At 38.1% G+C, this 22,843-nt stretch overlaps 1 protein-coding gene across 3 annotated transcripts; it reads right to left on the bottom strand.

Moving 5' to 3' along the window:
- Positions 1-1,076: 1,076 nt before the first annotated feature.
- cpt1b (carnitine palmitoyltransferase 1B (muscle)) lies at positions 1,077-21,603 on the bottom strand. 3 transcript variants are annotated; one of them, XM_088339902.1, is made up of 20 exons: positions 21,469-21,603; positions 18,188-18,365; positions 16,486-16,638; positions 14,690-14,829; positions 14,414-14,585; positions 14,255-14,356; positions 13,579-13,716; positions 13,420-13,497; positions 11,875-11,982; positions 11,708-11,792; positions 10,151-10,346; positions 7,638-7,820; positions 5,597-5,702; positions 5,405-5,521; positions 5,162-5,326; positions 3,490-3,624; positions 2,494-2,646; positions 2,317-2,430; positions 1,541-1,633; positions 1,077-1,458 (listed from the first exon to the last, which is right to left on the bottom strand). In XM_088339902.1, the coding sequence occupies exons 3-20, from the start codon at positions 16,624-16,626 to the stop codon at positions 1,327-1,329; spliced, it is 2,358 nt and encodes a 785-aa protein (XP_088196028.1). In that variant the 5' UTR covers positions 16,627-16,638; positions 18,188-18,365; positions 21,469-21,603; the 3' UTR covers positions 1,077-1,326. The 3 variants fall into 3 exon arrangements, with proteins under 3 accessions (XP_088196028.1, XP_088196027.1, XP_088196030.1); XM_088339901.1 differs by having other exon boundaries at positions 14,255-14,585; XM_088339904.1 differs by having other exon boundaries at positions 1,077-1,447; positions 14,255-14,585.
- Positions 21,604-22,843: the final 1,240 nt, after the last annotated feature.

Raw genomic sequence — 22,843 nt, 5'->3', positions numbered from 1 at the left:
AAATACACCACAAATACTAGAGCTAAAGCAGTGAAATCATATATGGAACTGGCCATGATAAAAAATATCATTAGGACACTACTATTTGATTACTTAATGTTGTATTGTTTAGTACAGTGTTTAACTAGTGGGTCGGGACCTAAAAGTAGGTCGCTGACCCATTTTTAGTAGATCAAGGCCTTTTTCTAGACAAAACAAAGCTAAGACACTTATTGACACTCCTTAACAATATACGATAATGCACTGCTCGATCTCTTCTACCTGTATTTGGAGCGGATAATCTCATTTTATTGGGATTTTGTTGGTTTTATTTCCATTTTCTGCCCATATTAATGGGTCCTAAGAAAATAGTGATAACGAGAAGTAATTATTGAAAACGATCAAGTCGAAGAAGAACAAAGCAAAGTACGTGTGTGCCATTGAAGCCCTGCTGGAAAGTACAGTAAATAGTTTAAAATATAATATTTTTAACTTTACCTGTGTAATGATCTTTATTAACTACATAAAGGACTGATTACCGGTACCTACGTTAGGTAGCTAGCCCTTATTATTCTGAATTTATTTAAGTATGGGGCTAATTTAAAGCAGTTTTAGGTGGTTACTTGTTTGCAATGTAGGCTTATATGATAGTATATACAGTACTTAAAGTCGTTTGGGATTTTGATAGTCATTGTTTTTATTTTACTATCTCTGATTCTTACTGCACAAACCTTTTATTCAATATGTTCGACAAGTGAAATTATTTTCTGGATTTGGGTAGCAGCTTGTCGTTAGTGTGGAACGGTGGGTCCTGAGGTCAGACCAGTTGAGAACCACTGGTATAGTGCAAACGAAAACAAGTGCTACAAAGCTCAAGGAGTAATAGGGAGAATATATTTGTGGATAAATTCAGCATCCTCGTACTCTGCTCGAGACGTCGCCACCATAACTATTCAGTCGTATTTTGTAGGTAAATGTAAACTCTTAAGAGTTAACTGATCCGATTTGTGGGATCTGTGTGCTATGTAAGTGAAGCAAGAGAATTCATCAACCAGAGAACACTATTTACAAGGTAGCATAGTAACGCACCAAGTCCGGTAGTTACGACAGTTGAGTTACAAAGTTTTATTAATAACTTGTTGCCGATTAAATTAATTGTGTTCCTTTGTACTGCATTAGTCCCAATATTGGTGGATGGTTTATTTACATCATGTCTTCTACACACAAAAGCGCAATATACAGAGCAATAACTTACAGGAGCATAGAAGGTGAGAGTGGAATGAGTGGCTGGGATTTGCACTATGACATCATCGCCTCAAATCGCCAACATTTACATACACAAATTTGCTACATGCACTTTTTTCCACTGTTGATCGGCGTCTGTGCCTCGTTTGCGTTCTTTTTGTCGTTTGTGGCTTGGAAAAGTGTTTTAATGTCCGTCATGGCTTTGTTGATGTGATCGCCGAACCTGCGGGAGTCCTGCACCGGAGAAATGATTATTATTAATATAAAAAAGAAAACAATTTTGTTGTGATTGCACTGAATCATATCACATATGTACCGTGTCAGGGCAAGAGAACTTGGAAGAGATGTGGAATGTGATGAGGTCTTCTCCAACAATGATGTATGACACGCCGTAACCGTCATCGGCCACCTATAAGCAAAAAGTACCGGTAATTATTATTCATGTCACTTTCTAAATTCATTAATAACCCTAAAAACCAAACCTTAGTCAGGTAAAACAGGTCAACGCTGTTGCAATACTGAAATTTCTCGCAGTACATTGTCATAATTTTGTGTTTTTAATTTTTTTAAATCATCATGTAAATATTTTGATTACTATTTACTGCAATGAATGCACCTTATGATTATTCATATATTGAAATGTATTTAATTCTTGCTTTATTAATTTGTCGCCTCAAAATATCCACTCATGTAATTGTTAGACAGGCTGTACACTGTTCGAAGTGGTGTTTTGATTTACTTTGAGCCCTATCAAACCACCCGCAGAATTCAGATGAAAGACTGGTGTGTAGATGGTGCATTGGGAATATTCCACTAACTACTGTGTTCCTTCTGTGTGCCATTTTAAAAGCACATCCATTTTGTAACCATTGCAGCCTTGTTCTGTACTCGCAAGCCCAGAATATTCGGTTTTATTAATTGTATTGTATCAAACTGTTCATTTCAGGGCTTGATTGTACCCGTTTCATCTCGCAACCTGGTTGTTTATTCGAAGATGTGAAGGATAAAAAAAAAATCTGTCCTCTTTCAATGAAATATGCTTTGACGATCCTAATTATTTAAATACAATTAAAACAAAAAACAATTACTCACAGGGCCGAATCCGCCTCCAGCACTAACATATTTGGGAAACTTATTGATGTCTACCAAATTCAGCTGCTGTTGGGGAGTCTGACTGGTAGACAACTTCCACGGCTCCGAAAGAACCTACGAGAGAGGGGACCTGTTAGCCATCATTAGCGCGACTCCATACGATGGGCATGTTCTTACCCGCTTCAGGAAAGGAGAGTCCAGGGCCAGGTATTTGGACACGATGTAAAGACAGAAGAGGTGTCGGTCGATCCCCGAACCGGTCATGGCCAAGCGGTACATGTTCTGATGCTTGTCGGCCGCTTTCCGGAACAGCGCCAACCTTTCCGCGTTCTGTTGCAAAAACGAAGACACAAAATGATTTCTTGTCTGATACGAGGTTGAAATATTTTATCATTTGATTCATTTGATGACGTACATATGAAAACATTAAAAATGTATTATTCTTCCATTATATTCCACATATTCATTGATGACATAGTGTTCCTTACAAGGGAAGCGAGCATTAATTGACCACTAGATTCTGCTGTATTTGCGTAGTTCAACCAAAACCGAGTGCTAAAAAGCACAAGAAATAATAAAAACTACTGAGACTCAAAGTGACCAAAACTGTGAGGCTCATGTAAAACAAATGCTAATTTCTCGACCAACACATATTTTTTAAACAGTGCATGTTTACGTGATAGTTCATGTATTTTTGCTACATTTTTTTTTTGTTTGTTTTTTTAGTGAATGAAGTTTTTATAACCACTTGGAGGCGCTATATAGTACATACTATCCCTTTAAATTTTGAGTGTACTCTAAAAATAAAGTTTATTGTAATGCTTCACATTCACTAAAAAAGGAACATATTTCAAGATAATATATAAAATAATCTGATATGGGAGATGGCATGTCATTGGTCAGAGTTAGTCTTTTTTTTAATGTACTTACGAAAAGTAAATCATGAAATAAATTGAAAACAAGAAAAATTTAAACAAAAGGACTCAAAATTTTGTGTACCTGAATCACAAGGTTTTTTTGGGGGGAAAAGTTGTCTATTTGAGATTTCTTATTTGTATTTTCCCCAAAATATCTCACACTTTATACAAAATGATCATAATTGGTGGCCCATTTGCACTGTTTTCCCTATTTAAACCACTGTTTACAATGATCACAATTATTGGTCCTTCTTACTGTGGCCTGTCGGTCTTCCATGGCTCTGACGAAAGCGACGGCCTCGGCGGTGCACGAACGCACCGTTTCCGTGCGACCTTCTCTGAACATGCGCGTCATGGAAGATTCATATGTCAAACAGAACTCTCCTTGGTCCTAGATATCACAATCAAGACAAAAATATTAGAAGGCGGAACTGAAAATAATCAATCAATAAATGGAGGAGCTGGAGCTCATTTTCTCTTGGGTAGACACGAGACGAAAATATGTAACACACTGATGCCCCGTATGAGGGAGATTGTTTTTTTTTCCATAATTTACAGTTGATACTGATTTTTCAGATCGATACTCATACCAGTGCATTAAAAAACAAATCACAAATTTGTGTCTACTAAATATAAATTGATGTCGAAATACAAAACCCTGAACAGATCTTTTTGCTGAAAAAATATTAACAATATCCCCTACAGGATCCAAACCAAACCAAACCACATAATCTTGATTCAGTCAATAAATGGAGGAGATGGAGCTCATAATTTTATTTCATGTAGACACAGGACTAATTGGTGCCCCGTGTGAGGGAGATTTGATGTTTTGTACTGTACAGAATGTTTCAACTTTTTAAAATAAATACTGAAACAAGTACATTTAATACAGAAATTCAGCTCAAATTGGTTTTCCTGATAATTAATTATCAATCATAAAACCCTGAATAGGTCTTTTTGCTAATTTATTGACAATATATAACCTTAAAAGGCAAATTAATGACGTATTTTGCAATTTCCTTGAAATTTAGTCTCAATATTGTTCTAAGCGTATTATCTCCTGAATGACAATTTTGAAAGTAGTCCCTAATATTTCATTTTTTAATTTACTTATTGACAAATGATTTTCCATGGATCTTTTTAGATAGATAGATAGATAGATTAAATACAATTAAACCAAATTTCTTTTTACTAAAAATAATCTAATAAGAAAAGTTTGACTTCCTCAATACGTCTGGCAAAAGAATGAACATTTCTTTGAAACTGTTTACAAATATATTCAAACTTAGTTTGATTTTGATATAATATGTATACTAAGGTAAATAAAAGAATACGCTGAAAACAGTCAGCTTTAAAAGTATTTTTGCTGTTGCAAAAAATTGCACAATTAATAACTAGTATATAGAAATTAATATTTATTAAATTTTCTGCTAGGTTATTTATCAAATGGAATTATCAAAAATCCCTAGGGAATCAAATTGAATCCATTCACTAGTCTTTTTTCTGCGATTGCAAAAAGGGCAAATGATAACAAAATCAATTTTCCAGATGAATAGCATACATGTCAACCTGTACGAACAAAGTACGTTTGTTATGCATTTTAAGACATTTATGACGTACAAGAAAATCTGTACGGAAAAACGCTAATTTGTCAATTATGGGTACCATCCGGTATACACCGACTATAAAATAATAAATAAACCTCATTCATGTCGAGCAACTCAGTATCTCACAACAAAATGTTAATTAACAATACATATGATATAAAGAAACACATGTACAATATAACATGTTAAACTACATTTATAAACACGTTTGAAAAAAAAAATATGGTGAAAGATTATTTGGTATTTTGTAAGGGAAAATACAACATTTTGTAAGGGCATGGAGCCGTGGAGGTTGACAGGTATGGAATTGGGTCAACGTACCCGAAATTGCGCCAGTTGCAGTGCCAACTGAATAAAAGCGTCTGGGCTGGTCCTGCACTTTTTAATCAGGCCTTTGCCAAAGGCACTAAACAGGTAAGCCAGGAAGTCCACATCATCCGCTATCTTTTTTGCCGACAAATAGGACCTCTCGATCACCTTTTGGCACTAAGCAAAAGAAAGGACTTTCAGCTGATTTTTCATTTTCCATTTGCATGCTTACTAATAGCAATAGTTGTAGCCTACTTCTTCAGGAATGAGCCACTGCAGCCGAGAGGGAGTTGGAAGACCTTTGTTGACGTCCCCTTTGCAGTGGCCCTCCTCCGTGTAACCCAGGTGGAAGCAGTCTGTGGCAAGGACGTACTGTGAACACGTAAGAATCAGAAGTATGCAAGCGCAACGAGAAGAATGCCTGGTGTTCAGAAAAAGGCGAGTTACCTCCCACATGTGCCCCATGATTGGCGCGTCGGCCCACGAGTGTTCAGCGTTTATGCCCAAATTGCCGTTCGGATAGGATACTAGGGTGAACGATTTGTCAAACCACCTGAGAGAAAATGGAAATGAAGTCATTATGGTAATTTTATGAGGAGAGGAGATACTTCTCGTTGCCATATAAAAGGCACATTTTAATGATTATATAATTTTTCAGTAATCCCTCGTTTTACGCAGGAGTTGCGTTCCAAAAGGTCCTGCGGTAGTCAAAACCCACGACATAGAAACCTTTATTCAATTATTAAATATCTATTGTATTTTGACACCAAAGAACTAATGGTGGGTCATCAAGGCCTTCCCTGCATGTCTATAAAGTATCTGAATGATGTGATGTTATTCTATTTTGTTCATGGATACTTACTAAATATTTCGACCATTTCAAGGTGTCCCCTGCCTACTACCCAAAGACAGCTGGGTTGGGCTCTAGCACCCCCGCAACCCTCGTGAGGATAAGCGGCGCAGAAAACGGATGGTCTGAGGGATATTCAAAAATTGTCTGCCGGCTTCATTTCATTGCTTCCTGATGTGTTCTGTCATATTTAAGCATTTAAACAATCGCATTTTAGCCATTAATTGTTGCTAGGGTCAGTAATCTGCCGAGAGGCCTTCACCAAAACTCCTGAAGGCTGTGAGACATAACATCAGTGTGACTATATTGTTATGAATAACGTTGGTATGCAACTGCATTCTTTTTTTCAGTAACGGAATAATCTAACTCATTATTTTTTACTCTGTTACAACGCCGTTACCGTTACTTAGGGGATGAATAAAGTATCTATCTATCTATCTATCTATCTACTTAGGGTCTAAAGCTGCAGAACATTTTTAGGGGTGCAGTTTTCCGCTCCCGTCCGTGTTGCTTTTTGGATCATGTCACCATTCAAAATAGCAACTATCATATGTTTAGATAGCGAATACGATTATAGTACTTAGTAGTGTGCTGAAAGAAAAGGCGAATGTGGGCTGATTCACGACCAACTTGTCTCGTTTGTGAACAAAAGGTCTCTATGAGCCGGCTCTTGAAAGTGAACATAGAAGCCGGCTACTCCCCAATCGACAGCTGTTTTTTCTCTTATGATTGGTCAATACCCATTTTGGGGGGATTCTGTGTTGTTTGCTTTAAACTTTTTGAGCACAAAAAAGGTCAAAATTGCTTTGTATCTTATCTTTTTCGTTGGTGTATAAATATTTTAATATTATTTCATGTGTTTTTCAGTGTTAATTTGTTTATTAGAAAATAAGTTTATTCTTTTTTTTGTTTTGTCTCTGTTTTTCCTTTAGTTTTGGTATTTTTCTTTTGTTTCGTTTTTAATTTTTTTCCATTTAATTTATTGAACTCACTTCATATTGGATTTTGCTGGTTGTTATTTTATCATATTGTTTACTATTTATATGGTGCAGTGAATATTAAGTTCCGATAACACAGTTACCTGTCTGTTCTTTATTCAACAGACTCAAATTATGCACAGAGAATTTCAAATTCTTTGACTTCCAACAACGGAAGTTTCACAACAAAAAAACACAAAAATAAATACCTGTGCCCATTGCCTTTGTTGAACGGACATTTTCATCCATAAAATAAATATTTATGCCAGAAATATAATAGGATGGGCTCGACTTTCAGCCCAAGCTAAATCTCTATCCATGGCGATAGAAAAGAACTTCTTCATCGAAATGAAACGCGAGGAATAATAATTAAATAATAATGAGAGCAATTGAAATATTCTTGAAGAAAGAAGAGGATTGATTTTTGCACAAATACAACAGATTTTTAGTCAGTAAGATGCGGCTAAACTCCTAAATAATATTGCAATTTTATAAGGCTATTATCGATGCGTTTCATATGTGTGGCAGCTGTAGTTGCAATAAATGTTTTATCGCCATAAGATAGTTATTGAGGGTGGATTGATTTAGCCTACCGAAAGCCTAGGTGTGAAATGCACGGCCCGCCACTGCGAAGAAATAACCCAGGATGCTTTTTTTTTACCTGTCGTAGCACTTCCCGTGCAGCAGAGACTTGGCGTAGCGATCCAGAGAATTGTTTTTGGCGTCGTAACCGTGCGGCTCATCATCCAACGTCAGGAAGAAGGCGGCCGACTCCACCGCTTCCAATGACGCTCTGTTTACTCCTTGGCTGAAGTATTTCATTCGAGTCTGAGCCCAGGTGACCCTAGTGGAGGTCGTGACATTTAGGATTTACCTGTGGCCTTCGATACATCTCATGAGAGGTGGGTAGTAACGGAGTACATTAACTCAGTTACATTGACTTGAGTATGTTTTGAGAAATGTTGTACTTCTAGGAGTATTTATCTAAATCCCTATACTTTTACTTTTACTTGAGTACATTTGTGAAGAAATAACTGTACTTTTACTCTGCTACATTAGGCAACATTGAAGTCGTTACTTCATTACTTGATAAATCCCCTCAATGTAAGGGGCCGGTCACACAGACATTTGCGGCTGCATCACGGCCAGAAATTTCTGCCTTTGAGGCGGACGCTATTAGACGCATTGAGTTCGCCATTAAGACGAGATACAGCGGTGCTTGACACGAGGTCGGAAATATGCGCGCGGGTGGCAGCGAGAAAGGGTTTTGCGCTGCTCAATTCTTTAGAGCGCGGGTACACAGCCTTTAACGAGCGTATTGAGGCTGAACAACGGCCAGAAATATCTGGCCGTGAAGCAGATGCCGTTGGGCGCTGTTGGACGTTTTGAGACCGCCATATACACGAGATAGAGCAGTGCTTTACTCGCGGTCGGAAATTTTCACGTGGTTGGCCGCGTTCAAAACTTTTGAGCTGCTCAAAAGTTTGAGCACGTGTTAAACCGCGTGCTGCGCACGTGGTCAACACGAGGTAATGACGCGGAAATGACGCTGAACGACGTGCTCTGGCCGCGGCCAGGGCGTGCTTACACATGGGTAGGACGGGAAATTTCAGCGGGTAATCGTGGGCGGAGCATGGTAATAGCATGTTCTGCGCCTGTATCGCGGTGTTATTACGTGAAATTAGCGTGTTACGCGTGTGACAGTCAAACGCCATTCTCCGTGTATTAACAGTGCGAATGCAGAGCACACGTCAGTTGTGCTCGTGACGTCAAGGGGGTGAACAGGGATCCCCGTCAGCGTAGTTTCTCTTCATTTCGAATAAATCTTTCGGTGCATTCGCAATGATTGCAGCAAGGCTTTAATGCTAGAACCTTAGCTTGGCCTTTTGGCTGAGAGTACGAGTCCCGGCTCCTAAGCTTTGAAGCGTATTATGAACTGATCGATAATGGATAATGATTAAAGAAGGTAGACCAATAACCCTTAAACCATCCCGGGCAACCACGGGCAAAAAAAAAACGCAAAATTTTAGCCGTGATTCAGCCGCAAACGGCTGTGTGACCGGCCCCTTAGTACGCATGTGTCTGTCTCCGCTAAGGCACGTTTATGTTGCCGCAGAACTTCGCCAGGCTCTACCATGTTTAACCAATTCAACATAGCAGCCTCGTCACATGACTATATTCAACTTTAGCGGGGGGAATATAGTTTACGGATGTAACAGATAAAAAATATCGCTTATGCACTATGAAAACCCAGACGAGGAGGAGCACCCCTGGCCTCACATCAGAAGCATGTTCCCCTTAAAAAGGGTGCACAGCACCAGCTACAGTATGCAATGTCTCCTTTGTTTGAGTTTAAGGGCTAGCTTGTTGTTCTGCTTGCAGAGCCTGTTAAGATAAGTATTGGGGTTTAAATGTGCTACTTGGTGCTACATGTACTTTATTGATTTGATCAGGGTTGGGTAGGGTTACTTTAACTGGATTACTTTCAATTACTTTTGGATTACTCCAATACCAAATATGCTAATAAAAGACAAAAGAAACTAAATACGAATAAAATTACTAAATTTTGTGCAGGCTTGGGGAGTACCGGAATATGAGGAACAGCAAAAATTATGTTGGCAAGCTGTTTGGATTTATTTTCATTTTGTTTCTGTCGCATTTTATGTTAGTTTTGCCGGAGATCAAAGAGATCAAAGCCAGGAGAGAAAGCTTACCACGTGTTGTGAGCCATAATTTTATTCATATTTAGGCTCTTTTGTGTTTTATTAGCATATTTGGTATTGGAGTAATCCAAAAGTAATTGAAAGTAATCCAGTTAAAGTAACCCCACCCAACCCTGGATTTGATACTATTTTTATTTTATTGTTTATTAAAGCACTTGAAATTACATTGATTATTTTAATCTACTTTCAAATAAAATGTATTTTTTGTTGATTGGATGGAATTTAATAATTTGATGATCTGATTGGTTGTTTCTAAAAAAATCAATAACTATGACGTTGCTACAGTTATTCAGTGCTTGGGTAATTTTTTTATCAAGTACTTTTTTAGTTTTACTAAAGTAAGTATTTGGATGACTACTTTTGCTTCTACTTGAGTAATTTTATCCTGAAGTAACAGTACTTTTACAATCACTATCACACCGTGGTTTTGTAAATGTTACAAAGTTTTCACCTGTTTCCTGCAGTAAGCGCTGCAAGTTTGAGCTCGCCGGGCTGGGGCTCGGAGGTATCATTGAGGATCCTACTAAACTGGGTCTCTAGCTCGCTGGGTAAGAGGTGTCGTCCCCCCGTGTACAGCCAAACTTGGAAGAAGCGACCCTTGTGGTAAACCACCACGTGCTTCCTGTCGCTCAGGTGCTGCACATGATCTGCACACACCAAGTTATACTTTCATTTAAATGATGACTTATTAACCATGACCTTAAATTATCTCCTGGGAGGTAAATTTCTCAGTAGTCAGTAGGAATGTGGACAACAAATTAATATGTTAGAATATATAGAATTTAATACAGTAAAAAAATACCAGTCCATTAGAATTCGGCACCAAAGATGACACATTAAATCAATAAAAATGGCAAAGAACTGACATATAAACGATAGATGAAATGGGTAATTAATAAAAGCGATATAAAAATATTATTTGCCAATGTTCCCAAAAACTTTTAGAGACTGACATATTTATTTATTCTTTACCTTCTTCTCAAAAAGCAATACAAATATTCATGATTGATTCCCTTAATGGCAAATGTGTTTGTTTTTTTGTTTGGATTCCTTAACCACTAGGGTCTTAGAAGCACCATTTTCCTGTGGTGTGTCTTGGCCAAGTACAGCCTGGTGGCCCCATCAGTCCAGTATCAAACGGGGCTTCCAACCGTAACAAATCATTGACAATAATCTGGAGTTTCTTATTTAGGCCATCAGATAGCAGTAAAGCACTTTTTGTTTTAGTTACACAACCAGTGGGCAAATTACTGCCTGGGGGCCAACAATTGCTGCCCAACGAAGACAGTCAAAATATACGGATAATATATCATCACACTAATAGCATAAGTGCATAACTCACTTTTGAGGGCCCAATTGAGGTTTTTGCCAAAATCAACTTCCCATAGAAAGTTGCACCATCTGCAAAAATGCCTAAGTCTGTCAAACAATCACATTGAAGCTAACGAAACAAAGAGGATTTTTGCCTAACTCAGGAACTTGATTTAGGCAATTTTCTCTTAAGATAAGCATTTCATTTTAAAAATCCTAAACATGATTTAAGCAATTATGTTATCAGTGTGATGACATGGTAAAAAATTGATAATCTTTGTTTTGGTGCAAGTAGATCCACGCTTCCTAAAAAAATATTTTAAAAAATCATGAAGTATTTTTTTCAATTGCTATTTTCCATCATTCATCTTATTTATTAAGATAATACCGTAATTTAATTTCACGTCAAGCACTTTTGATCTGTTTTGAGGTTTTCAATGCCTTTTATCTGTACTATCACTTAAAAAGGGTGGGATGAACTGACATGAAATTTGCCGTTCTATCTTAACAATGCGCGCGCAGCTTATTTGTTCACAAACACTCTAAAGAATGAGGCATAGCACTTTTTCCTGATTTAACAACTTTCATCATGCTTCTGAGACACAGTGACACACAACTATTTCTTTATAAAAATGTAATTTACCCAAACACACAAAGCTCTTGTGTGAATAGCAGAGTATAAGGAAAGAGCTGGTACCTGTTTCGATGCCTGGGATGCGGGTCGTGTTGAACATCCTCTCCATCTGAGCGGAGCACATAGGGACCGTCCCCAAAGCTCTCAGCTGGGCGGTCAAAAAGTTGAAGGGAAATGCTTCTTATGTTGTTATTTTCAATTATTATTTGTTGTTTGTTACGGGTCATTACCGGCGCAAGTTCACCACGCTCCAGTTTGCGTCGATACTGTAGCATGGCGTGGACGATGTTGCCTGCGCGCGCCGCCTGCCGGTGAGTTGGCGTTACGTACAGCAAGTCCTATGAAAAATCATAAGGAAAAATTAGCAATTGCAAAAAACACAATTGCCTCAAAAGGACTGTGTATATTGTTTGACCACTAGATGTTGCTGAATGGTGTAGTGCATACGTGTCAAGATAGGGGCTCGGTGTATCATTAAATCCGGCCTGTTAAATCATTTCATATACATCTATTATAATGGCCCGGCAGATAAGAAACTACAGATCCCACAATGCAGCGCTTCTGCTGCCGCTACTAGACTTCTCGGACACCTTCCCGCTTCAATCGAGTTAGCTGTATCATGACGAGCTCGGCAACTTTTATAACTATCTACTGACAAACAATATGTTGGTCAATTGAAAAATAAGACCGATAATTGCATTAATAGTCAGTCTTTAGTGTCAAGAAGCAGAGACGTGACGCCCGGTGACATGTTTCTATCGCGACATAACGGAAGGCTAAACGGAGGAAAGCAGGGTGACGCTTCTGTTGCTGCTGATTACCTGGGTGCTAAACCCTCAAAATGCCCAAAAGAAAAGTTGATTCTGAAAAAGGAGCCTTTCCAAACTGATGGACGTGGTACTATATGTTTACTAACATAGCCAGTAAACCAACGTGCTAATGTGGCCATAATTAAGGGATATAATGTAAAACGGCACTGCCAGACAAAACATCAGTCAGTATAAGCTGGAAAGCTTGAACGCAAAGCAGAAGATGCAGAAAATTGAAGATTTAAAGAAGAATATAAAGATCCAGCAGATGTTTTTCACTAAACAAAATCCCAAAGAAAAAAACATTTCCTTTTTTCATAACTTGAATATGTATAGTTTGGACAGGAGACATTTTTATTTTTAGGTTATTTGATGTTTTAGTTTGTTTATTCTGGAATAATGTTCCTGTCTGTTTTCAATTCAAATTTGTGTTAAAATATAGAAGTAAATGATACAGTGTAAAATATCGGAACGCATTACACAGAACTCCCTCAGAAAAAAACGATTATTGTGATTCTCTATTTTCTGTTATCCAATTGTAAAAAGCAAAAATGTCATACATTCTGGTTTCAATACAAATCAACAGAAATTTTGCAAGCCTTTTATTATTAACCTACTTTTTTTATAATGTTCTAAAATGTTTGAGTTTTCACCAAGATAAGCATTAACAAACACAACAAAACAATAACAATATTTCAACTGAATAATAATAAATACATGATTTATGACATTGTCAGGAAATAAAGAATTGTATTGTAATATTATAAATTTATCATACACTGAAATCAGATTAAACACAAAATAGACAGGAATAACCCAAATATATACTGACACTATTTACATTATAAAAACTTCTTGTAATATGCTCCACCTAGCCTTTCTGTCTTTCTAACACTATAAAATGATATTGTATGATTAGATCGCTAATTTGTCAGTAGCATGGTGTGATTGCGTTCTCCACATTACCATAATATAGAAGTTACTGTTAACCATAATTGGTCCACGGCCTCTCAGGTAGATAAACTCCTCCCACCAGTCGCTTACCTGCAAGACATGGTATGTAAAAGTGTTGATAAAAATACAAGCGGCACCATCCAAAGTTAGAACTAGCCGCGGCATACTCACATAATTGTTTGCCCACCAGGATTTGAGGATCAAGTATCTCTGTAGCTGAGACGCCTTTGTCTCTTTAAAGCCATTGGCCAGGATTTCCATTTGCTTGTATTGCTTGTCGTCCAGCAGAGGACGCACCGACTCCAGGTACTGAATACAAATTGTCACGGTTATTGCCGCAAATTCCAGACGACAGAGTGCTCTTGATTAAAAGCCACATGCTCAAATTTAAGAAGCAAACTCAATTTTGTCTTTGTACGAGCCGCACCGAATTTCAAGCATTTACCTGCAGAACACCAACTCCACCGTTGCCCCTGAACACGTTAAACCATTTTCAGCACTATTGCAAGTTGTTTACGTTTCGTGTTTACAGACCAAGAAGGAGAATATAGGAGTGATTACAAAAAAAGAGCACCTATTTACTACTACGCCATAAAAACGTTAGTGTGAGCCCTATTATTTCTAGACCACCTGGCAACCATGGGAACCAGACTGTGGAAAATAGTCCAAGATTGCTAAAAATGCACTTTCGGTCATTTTCAGCAAAAAAAATTACAGTGCTGAAAATTCTGTGCATCCTAAATATTAAGAATGATTGCCTGATCAATCAAAATATAAACCTGTCCAATTTTAGGCCTCTTTTCTTTTGTAACACAAAAATGATTTAGAATTTCTAAGAAATACACACCCTGCGAATGGTGTCTTCCACCCTGGGCACAGGCAGTCGGGGTAAGGAGGCCTGGAAGCTGTAAAGGAGAGGCCTGCGTCCTGAAAACATCTTCACCAAACTCTGAGAGGAAAAAAAATATTTGTAAAAATCCAAACAACGGGTCACTTTTGTACGCACCAGCCAAATTTTGGTGGACGTGCTCATCTTGCCGTGAGATTCGAAGATCCAACCGTGGTAGGAAAGCAGCGCCTTGAGGGTGTACCTGAGCAGGTAGATGAGGAAGAGCCACAGCATGCTGGCAAATACCACGGCGCTCAGGACCGCGCCCATCTGCTCTGATAGATACCCTCTACTCGTAAAAGACCCAACACTGTACTTGTTAGACGGCCACTTTTATATGTACACCCACCAAAAAAGGTCGACAGAATCAGAAGTACGGAAGGGATTTCTGACCTGAGCGGCAGTTTTTCCTGAATGACATGTATGATTCCCTGCGAAGGGTCGAAGCCTGTGTACAAGCCGCTCATCATGACGATGACCACGATCAGCCAACTGGACGGACTGGCCGGGTATACGCCGGCTAACACGCCATTCTGGATGACAACAACAAAATGACAACATTTCAATTGATTACTACACACAACCACAGTATGTGTACATATTTGCGTTTGTCGTGACTTCTTATTCAGCAGGGGTTGGATAAATTATGTACTGTAAATTTCAGAGTTGGCCGCTTCTTTTTTTTTTAACATTTTAAACACTGCGGCTTTATGGTGCAGCTTGTCCTTTTTTTGTTTTTTTTGCATGGCGGATGGTTTGTTCAGGAGAATTCAGTCCTGTCATGATTGCTGATTCGGGGCACCTGCGAATGCCCCGTTGGCGCCAACAGCCCTGGTCGCTGATTGGTTTCCTGACTCTTTTTAAACCCCCGGCTTCCAAGAGGAAGCTGTCAGACCGTCCTGCGAACCTACACTTTCAGCTAGGCAAGCTCTGTACCTTCCGACAATCTCCTGCCCTGTTTTCTCCTGCCTGATACCTGTTGCCGACCTGTTTCTGGACCCGACTCTGCCCTGCTCTTCCGTCCCGGCCATCGACCTGTTTTGCCCTGTTTCCTGCCTGATACTTGTTGCCGACCTTTTTTCTGGACTCGTTACCGCCCTTGCTCCCCCGTCCCGGCTATCGACCAGGTTTACGGCCGGCCACGACTTTCCTCGCTCGACACGGTAGTGCCACTTCTGCGTTCCTGCCATCAGCTCCCCATGTCCGACGATCATCGGATCGTGGAAGCAAGCACTGCTCTCTTTCTCAATAAAACTGAGTAAAAACAAACGCTACTGTGTCCTGTCTCCGTTTCTAGCTTGTGACAAGTCCATGATTTAGCCAAAATTATTCAAATGATACATTACAGGGGGAAAACTAAAGGTTGACAGTACATATACCTAACAATATTGATAACAGACACACAATATTTCGACTTTCGCATACACAATTGAAGTCCACAATTCATGCATCCGAATTAAACAGCAGTGGAAGTTATCCATCAAAAATGATACATTTCTCTTTCCAAATCATCGGAGTCAATGTCAGGTCGGTGGAGTTTCCTTTAACCTACGAGAAACGATGACAAGCAAATGGAAGACCCAGCTCTCGTTCCTGTTTTTTTTTTTTTCAAAAAGTAGTAATTACTGTATTTGCTCGGCTTTGAAATCGCCATCTTCAATGGTTTCATGATCCAAAAACATGTGATACAGGCAAATTGGGGGATGGGGAACTCTTCACCTCTCCTTCCGCAGACGTCACCCAGAAAAATGGCGCAGTTTGACCCTTTTCAATCGCCATCAACTGTATTCTTCCTTGTGCTTTGTAGCATGCGTTTTCAATTACCGGTACACTACTCAATGCAGTGACATCTAGTGATCAAATAATACACATTGTCCCTTTAAGTATGTGCTCTAGTTTTAAGTGTGCTTTTTTATTCAGCAGTGTGAGACATAACTAAGAAAAGAAACGATAATATTTCGCGTCATTAGACATTTTAGGCACTTGTGTTTTGTTTTGGACATCTTAGTTAGTGTTGGGTAGTAACCAAACATCAGAGAGTTCTACTACATTTTTTTAGACGTCTGTACATTGAAAGAGATTTTTTCTGACAACCATTTATCTTTTGCTTGAAAAATGAAATATCCAATTAATTTCAGATGCAATACTTTTGACATTCGGTTTAGGTACTACAGTATATGTAAGGTTACCTTGAACTGTATGGCTCTCTTCTTCCACACGGTCAATCCAGCCAGGCAGATGTTGGTGAGGACTTCTTGGCTCAATTTGAAGTCCACACTATCTGGACGCACGGTGAACTGGAAGCCCACCGCCTGATGGGCTTCGGCCATGGCTCCTTATTACTATTGACCAAACAATTCGTCATTTTTATGTCGCTCGATTTAAAGTGTCACACTCAAAGGATGTTGTTATCATTTTGTGTCGTTTGAATTGGTATTTGGACTGTATTTGAAACAGTCCTTTTCTTACTTCCACCATTTTCTCTCTGGAATAAAAATAAAAAACTGTGACCACGAGCGTGAAATCACTTCTTTCTCCTCAAATTTTGGTCTTTTTATTTGCAAAATTATTTTTGTTACACACTATGCCTGGAGAAATAAACGAAACATCCCGAAAAGTGCCGAGAAATGTAGAAGGAGATCTTCAAAGGGTTTGAAGCCCAGAGACAAATGGATATAGTGTGTCTCCGCTAAGTGTTGGTTAGCAAGCTTTCAATAGGATAAGATAAGATAAAATAAGATAATTCCTTGTTTGTTCAATGGGGAAATTTCTTTTGTTACAGCAGTAACAGTGAATAATGAATAACAGCTAAGGATATGAACAGAATAAACAAGTATTTAGAAATATAGATTTTTTTTAAAAAATTAAAAACCAGAATATTTCCAATGGAAGTATTGAAGGAGCCAAGAAATATGAAGGGTTCACTGCTTTCACAAGGTGGTGTAAACATTTTCTTCTACTTCTTTTATCATTTTTATTATTGTATGAAATAATTGAGACCCTTTTCTACAGTCTTTTGAGATAGGGTTGCATAATAATGAAGAAATGATTTGGCAATGCTATCAGAAATAGCCACTAAAGAGTCGCTAGCTGTTGTTTCGGCCGCCCTTTTTGCTCCGCATGACCAGCATCTTTAGCAGGAAGTCAGGTAGGTTACCTCTGATTAAGCATTTTCCCCAGAAAGACATTCCACTATTCTAGACGAGAATGACAATAAATATCAACACCATGTTTTACAGGGAGTTAAGTATGTTACCCTAGATGTGAAAAATGCTAAAAAAAAGATGACTCAGCATTTAGTATGTGGTCTGTGCAGCCCTTTGAGACTTCTTGTGATCTTGTGGGCTAAACAAATAAATATGACTTGACTTACTGCTATCGGTTATCCATGAATAGATAGTTACTTTCAGAGTAAAGTGCTATATTTAGTGTCAGTAAGGGGTCACTGAGTTGCATTTTGAATTAAGTAAGAACTAATTACTATTTTTCAATATTGTGCCCAATACTGCTGTTACAGAGCCTTCTTGATAAAAAGCATTCCTGTTCTCAAGCATGACCTTGATGATCTCTCGGGAAAGCCACCTTTTTGCTTTTCCATTCTACGAGCAAAGCGCGCACACGTGGCCCGGCAATAATATTGACGTGTGTCGCATAGCATGACGGGCCCGGATGATGGCGAGAAACAACTTTTTCCACGTCACACGGCTACAGACTGGGTGAAAGTTCAAGGGCCAGATATAGCACAACGCTTACTGAAATGCAATACACACATGGGGTTAATGTCAAACATATAACGATCTGATATTGAGGAAGACAGTAAACAGTGTTTTTGATAAGACAAGTTACATCATGTGAGGACACGCAGGAAAAATGTGTAGCGTTTGAATTTACCTGGGCTGGACTGTGGAGGAGAAAGACTGTGTGGAGTTTTGCAATGAAGTTGTGTGTCCTCGGTGGTGCTCAGCTGTGTGCCCTTCAAGGGCTTCTTCTCTCAGGTGGCGAGACACAGCTGCAAACTCTCTCTCTCCCTTGAGCCCAACAACACTCACTCTTTTTTCCCCTCTGTGACCTGTAACAGGACACCGTGCAAAGCCAGTTACCGCTTTTCGTGTGTAGCCACTGAAGCCTGCTCTGCGCAAAAGTAAACAATAGGTATGATTAAACATTGTATTCTCTAAGGAAAGAGCGTTCAAAGCAGGGGTTGCAGACCTTTTTTTAACCTGACAGCTATTTTATTGTTACTGATTATCGCCAAGGGCTACCAGTTTGATATGCATTTCTGAAATTGCAGCATATGTTATTAGTTATTATTATTATGAGACTGTTGTGGCAAGCGCCCTCTTCTATGCGGCAGCGTGTTGGGGAGGCAGCGTCAAGAAGAAGGATGCCTCTCGTCTCAAAAAACTGGTGAGGAAAGCGAGCTCTGTTGTGGGCACAGAGCACACAGCTGGACAGCCTGACAACAGTAGCTGAGAGACGGGCACTGGAAAAACTGCGGTCAATCATGGACGATTCATCACATCCGCTAGAAAGCATTATCTCCAGACAGAAGAGCAGCTTCAGCGACGGACTGCTGTCACAGTCTTGTACCACGGACAAGCTGAGGAGATCTTTTCTTCCTCATGCCATTAGGCTCTTTAACTCCACCCGGCGGAGTAAAGGCCGACATTAAACCACACCCCCTACATTGCATATTACCGTATTTTTATTGCAGTGTGTATTCTGTGTAGCACTATCTAAATACTCTATTTAACACGCTACATTGGGTATCAACACGTCACATTGGCTATTTGTGTATTGTATTATTTTTTTGCTTTATTATTGTTTTGTTCTCCAGCGCTGGGATGCTGATTGAAGTGTGAATATCCCTGTGGGGATGAATAAAGTATCTATCTATTTATCTAGGCATATTGTTATCACAATGTTATTATCATGTTATTACAGGGTTGACATTATAAGAAGTAGAATTAAAAGTCAATCAATAAAACATTGTTTTGAAAGACACTGATCATATCAATGATTTCTCATGACAGGTAGAAATCAAATTTCTAAGAAAAAAAACTATGACCCATTACGGCTGAGCTATTTTCAGAACCAGTCCGCAGGCAACTTTAGTATGCTTAAGAGGCTACCGTCTGCCCGCGGGCACAATGTTGGAGACCCCTGGTTTAAATAGACACACATTTGACCAGTGACTACTAGATGTCGATGTATTGTGTTGTGCAGCTGAAAACGGGTGCCACAAAGCACAAGAAGCAATACAATCTCGGAGACTCAAAGGGACCAAACAGTGGCAATTTTCCTTTTGATTCTTTCACACAGCCTTCACAAAGCTCTTGGGGATACTTTTAGCTGCAAGATGGCGGGCAATCTTGTCAGCTCCCTCCAGGTGAACCTCATGTCATGATTAATAAGTACAAATGTATTGACTCACTAGTTTAAAAAAAAAAAAAGCGGTTGCATGAAAGTCAATATCTTTTGGCTTTTTATTTAATGATGATTGTTAATTGTTTCTATGAAGTTTTTGTTATCACTAGAAGTCACTAAATAATACAAACTGTCATGAAACAATACACAAGTTTTAATGTTGAAAATGAATAACTTCTATAAACGAAATGAAAACACATTTAGAAGATAATTAGGGTTGGGCATACATCCCACCACTAGAGGGCACAACTGGCGTTTTGAACTGGACACAGGTGTGTCCAATTATCTATTATATATTGTGCCCAATCATCCGGATCCCTTTGAAAAGGACATTTTTGATCAGCATAGTCTGTCAGGTCATTTGAAGTTTTTCTATCATCCTCTGTGTCATTTTCTCCTTTACGCCGGGTTTGTTTCTTTGTTCCTTGCAGTTTTCGTTTCCAGTTTCGGTTGTTTCTATTTTGAACTTTGTCAAATTTGTTTTTTTATTTCTATCCTCTAGTTTGGGCATTTTGTCTGTTGCTTTCATGCCCACTTGTTGGGGACTTAGGTGTTGATTTTCATTAATAAATACCGTCCTATTTTTGAGAACCCCTGCCTCCCCCGCATGGATTCATCATCACTACCATCAGATCGTGACAAAAACATTTTTTAAATATGATAACCCAAGTGAGAAAGAGCCTAACAACAAATATGTGTAAATTAAAACTACAAAAACACATTTTGAAAAGAAAGACATATTGCAAATTAAAGCGATAAATATTGAAAACACATCTTACTGGTTAAACTTAATTCGGCAATTAAGGAAAATTACTTTTTGGGGGGGAAATATGACAATAATATTTTATCACAAAACTGGGAGTAGGTATTTTGATTTTTTTTTTACCTAAATTTAATAAATTAAAAATACATTTGACCAAAAGACATCACTCAAAAAAGCAATAAAATTGGTGGGGGGATTACTAGTTACTATGACAAGAACTAAATGCTGAACTGGGAAATTAAATGGTAAAATGGTTAAAAAAAAAAACTAAATAAATACATTTTACAGAGGGCATCTTTAAAATATAATAAATTAAGTAGGAATCTCAAAATTTAAAAAAAGAAAGAAAAATGAAATCATTAAAGCACAAGCTAAAAATAAATATTTCAAAAATACCTAAAGGATCAACTAAGAAGACAAATTGTTTCAAGCACATTATAATTTAGGATTTTATTTTTTCAAATTATTACAACTATTCAGACATTGGATAAATGCCAATAGTTTTACTAAATCATTTTCATAAAAAACATAGAAAAGGTATACCAAAATGGATCATCAAAAATCAAATATTAGAAATTTCTGGAATAATATAGTTCAATATATTTAATGAAGAGAAATATTTGAAAAAGATAATTTAATAATAATTATAATTATATATATATATATATATATATATATATATATATATATATATATATATATATATATATATATATATATATATTCCAAGTCTTCTGAAACATGAAAGAAACCTTGTGAATTATTCTATGTAACACGAATTAAAAACGGAGAATGGACTTGAAAGAGTCATAAAAATAGACACTTTTGATGGGAAAAGTATCAGTGTATAATAAGGACTTGAATATAAAAAGGCGTTTCTTAAAGATGTTCAAGTACGACATTAAAGTACCAAAAGATTTAAGCCTTTGAAGGAAAAAAATCGCAATGAAGTATTTAAGAAATTATTGAATTGCGCTCTTACCTCCTGTGCACCTAGCAACGGAGCTTTTTATGTCAGTTGCTTCTGCGAAACTACATCAGTCATTGCTCTGTTTGCTTTTTAACCAACCTGGCAGGAAATCACTTTGATGACAAAAAAGACACAATGCAAACACCAGGATGACAACACTGCATGTGACGAATATGATGTTAAACTGACTTTATGATGCTCTAAAGACCATTTGACAAATGTTGACATTGTTAGATTATTAAAATAGGTCGCTGAGTATGTTGTCACAATAGCATGAGTTTTCCAGCTCGTTTGATGTTGAGATTGTCGTGTTTGTTTTGCTGCTGTTGGTGTCGGTGGATTTGTTCAGAGCAAAAAACAATCGATTTTGGACTGGACGGATCTATTGAAACTGACAAAGATGTTATGTATTGAAATTGTAAATATGCTTGATTGCTGTTAAGATTGTCAAGAAGGGTTGTTAAAACTTCACATTATTTGCTTGATGTCATTAGTGTCAATACATTTGTTCAAACCAAAAAAATATATAATGAAATTGTGAATGTATTTAATTGCTTTTAAAAGTGTCGATAAAACCTCATATTGTTGGAATATGATATAATGAAATTGTGAATGTGTTTAATTGCTGTTAAAAATGTCGACAAAAATTGTTCAAACGTCATATTGTTAGAAAATGATATAACGAAATGTGAATATGCTTGATTGCTGTTAAGTGTCGAGAAAAATTGTTCAAACCTCACATTGTTTATTTGCTGTTAAAAGTGTCAATTAATTTGTTCAAACCAAAATATTAAGTTTATTATTTAACAATCACAGCATTACTTCAATAATAACACGACTTATTTAGTCGGTGTAATCGCATTTATGTATATCCACATATTTGAGTGAAGTATTTACTTGCTGTATTCTTTCGTATCTGTCATGTCTGGCGCGGTTGCCATGGCGCCCAGTTGGTTCCAGCCGGGTAGCGCCGGATTCTGTCGTGGTTGCCACGACGCCCAGTTGGCCCCGCCCATGGACACCGGCTGAGTCGCATTGACTGATTGCTTCTGAACAGTATTTAAACACGTTCCTTTGAAGGGTGCGTTGCTGGAGCGTTTGTTTATACTTGTTAAGCTTTGTTAAACTTGGTTACACCCTGTGAGACTTATGTGAGACTTCTGGTAAATCCTGTTAAATGCCTAGTTCCGTGAATCTGCCCGCATTTGATCCTGTTTTGTTTTTGGACATTCTTTTCTGTTGAGTGGATTTCTAATCCACTTCTGCGACCATCGATTCCCGGATCGATTGTGCGCCCTCCTCCTCTTCCCCCAATAAATTGTGAGTACGTCTCCACGAATGGGTCCTTTCCTGTTTCCCGCTCCGTGACAGTATCAGTACTTTCCCA

This window comes from Urocampus carinirostris, chromosome 7, assembly GCF_059441175.1.
Source record: "Urocampus carinirostris isolate Australia breed hairy pipefish chromosome 7, RoL_Ucar_1.0, whole genome shotgun sequence".
NCBI lineage: Eukaryota > Metazoa > Chordata > Actinopteri > Syngnathiformes > Syngnathidae > Urocampus > Urocampus carinirostris.
Note: the sequence above shows the minus strand (reverse complement) of the source record. Positions and strands in the feature narration are given on the sequence as shown.

Coding starts and splice junctions, on each gene's coding strand:
- cpt1b (XM_088339901.1), bottom strand. CDS start 16,626: ATGGCCGAAGCCCATCAGGCGGTGGGCTTCCAGTTCACCGTGCGTCCA. Junction 5,522..5,596: donor TCATGGGGCACATGTGGGAG/GTAACTCGCCTT, acceptor ACGTGTTCACAG/TACGTCCTTGCCACAGACTG. Junction 1,634..2,316: donor CTGGAGGCGGATTCGGCCCT/GTGAGTAATTGT, acceptor TTTTGCTTATAG/GTGGCCGATGACGGTTACGG.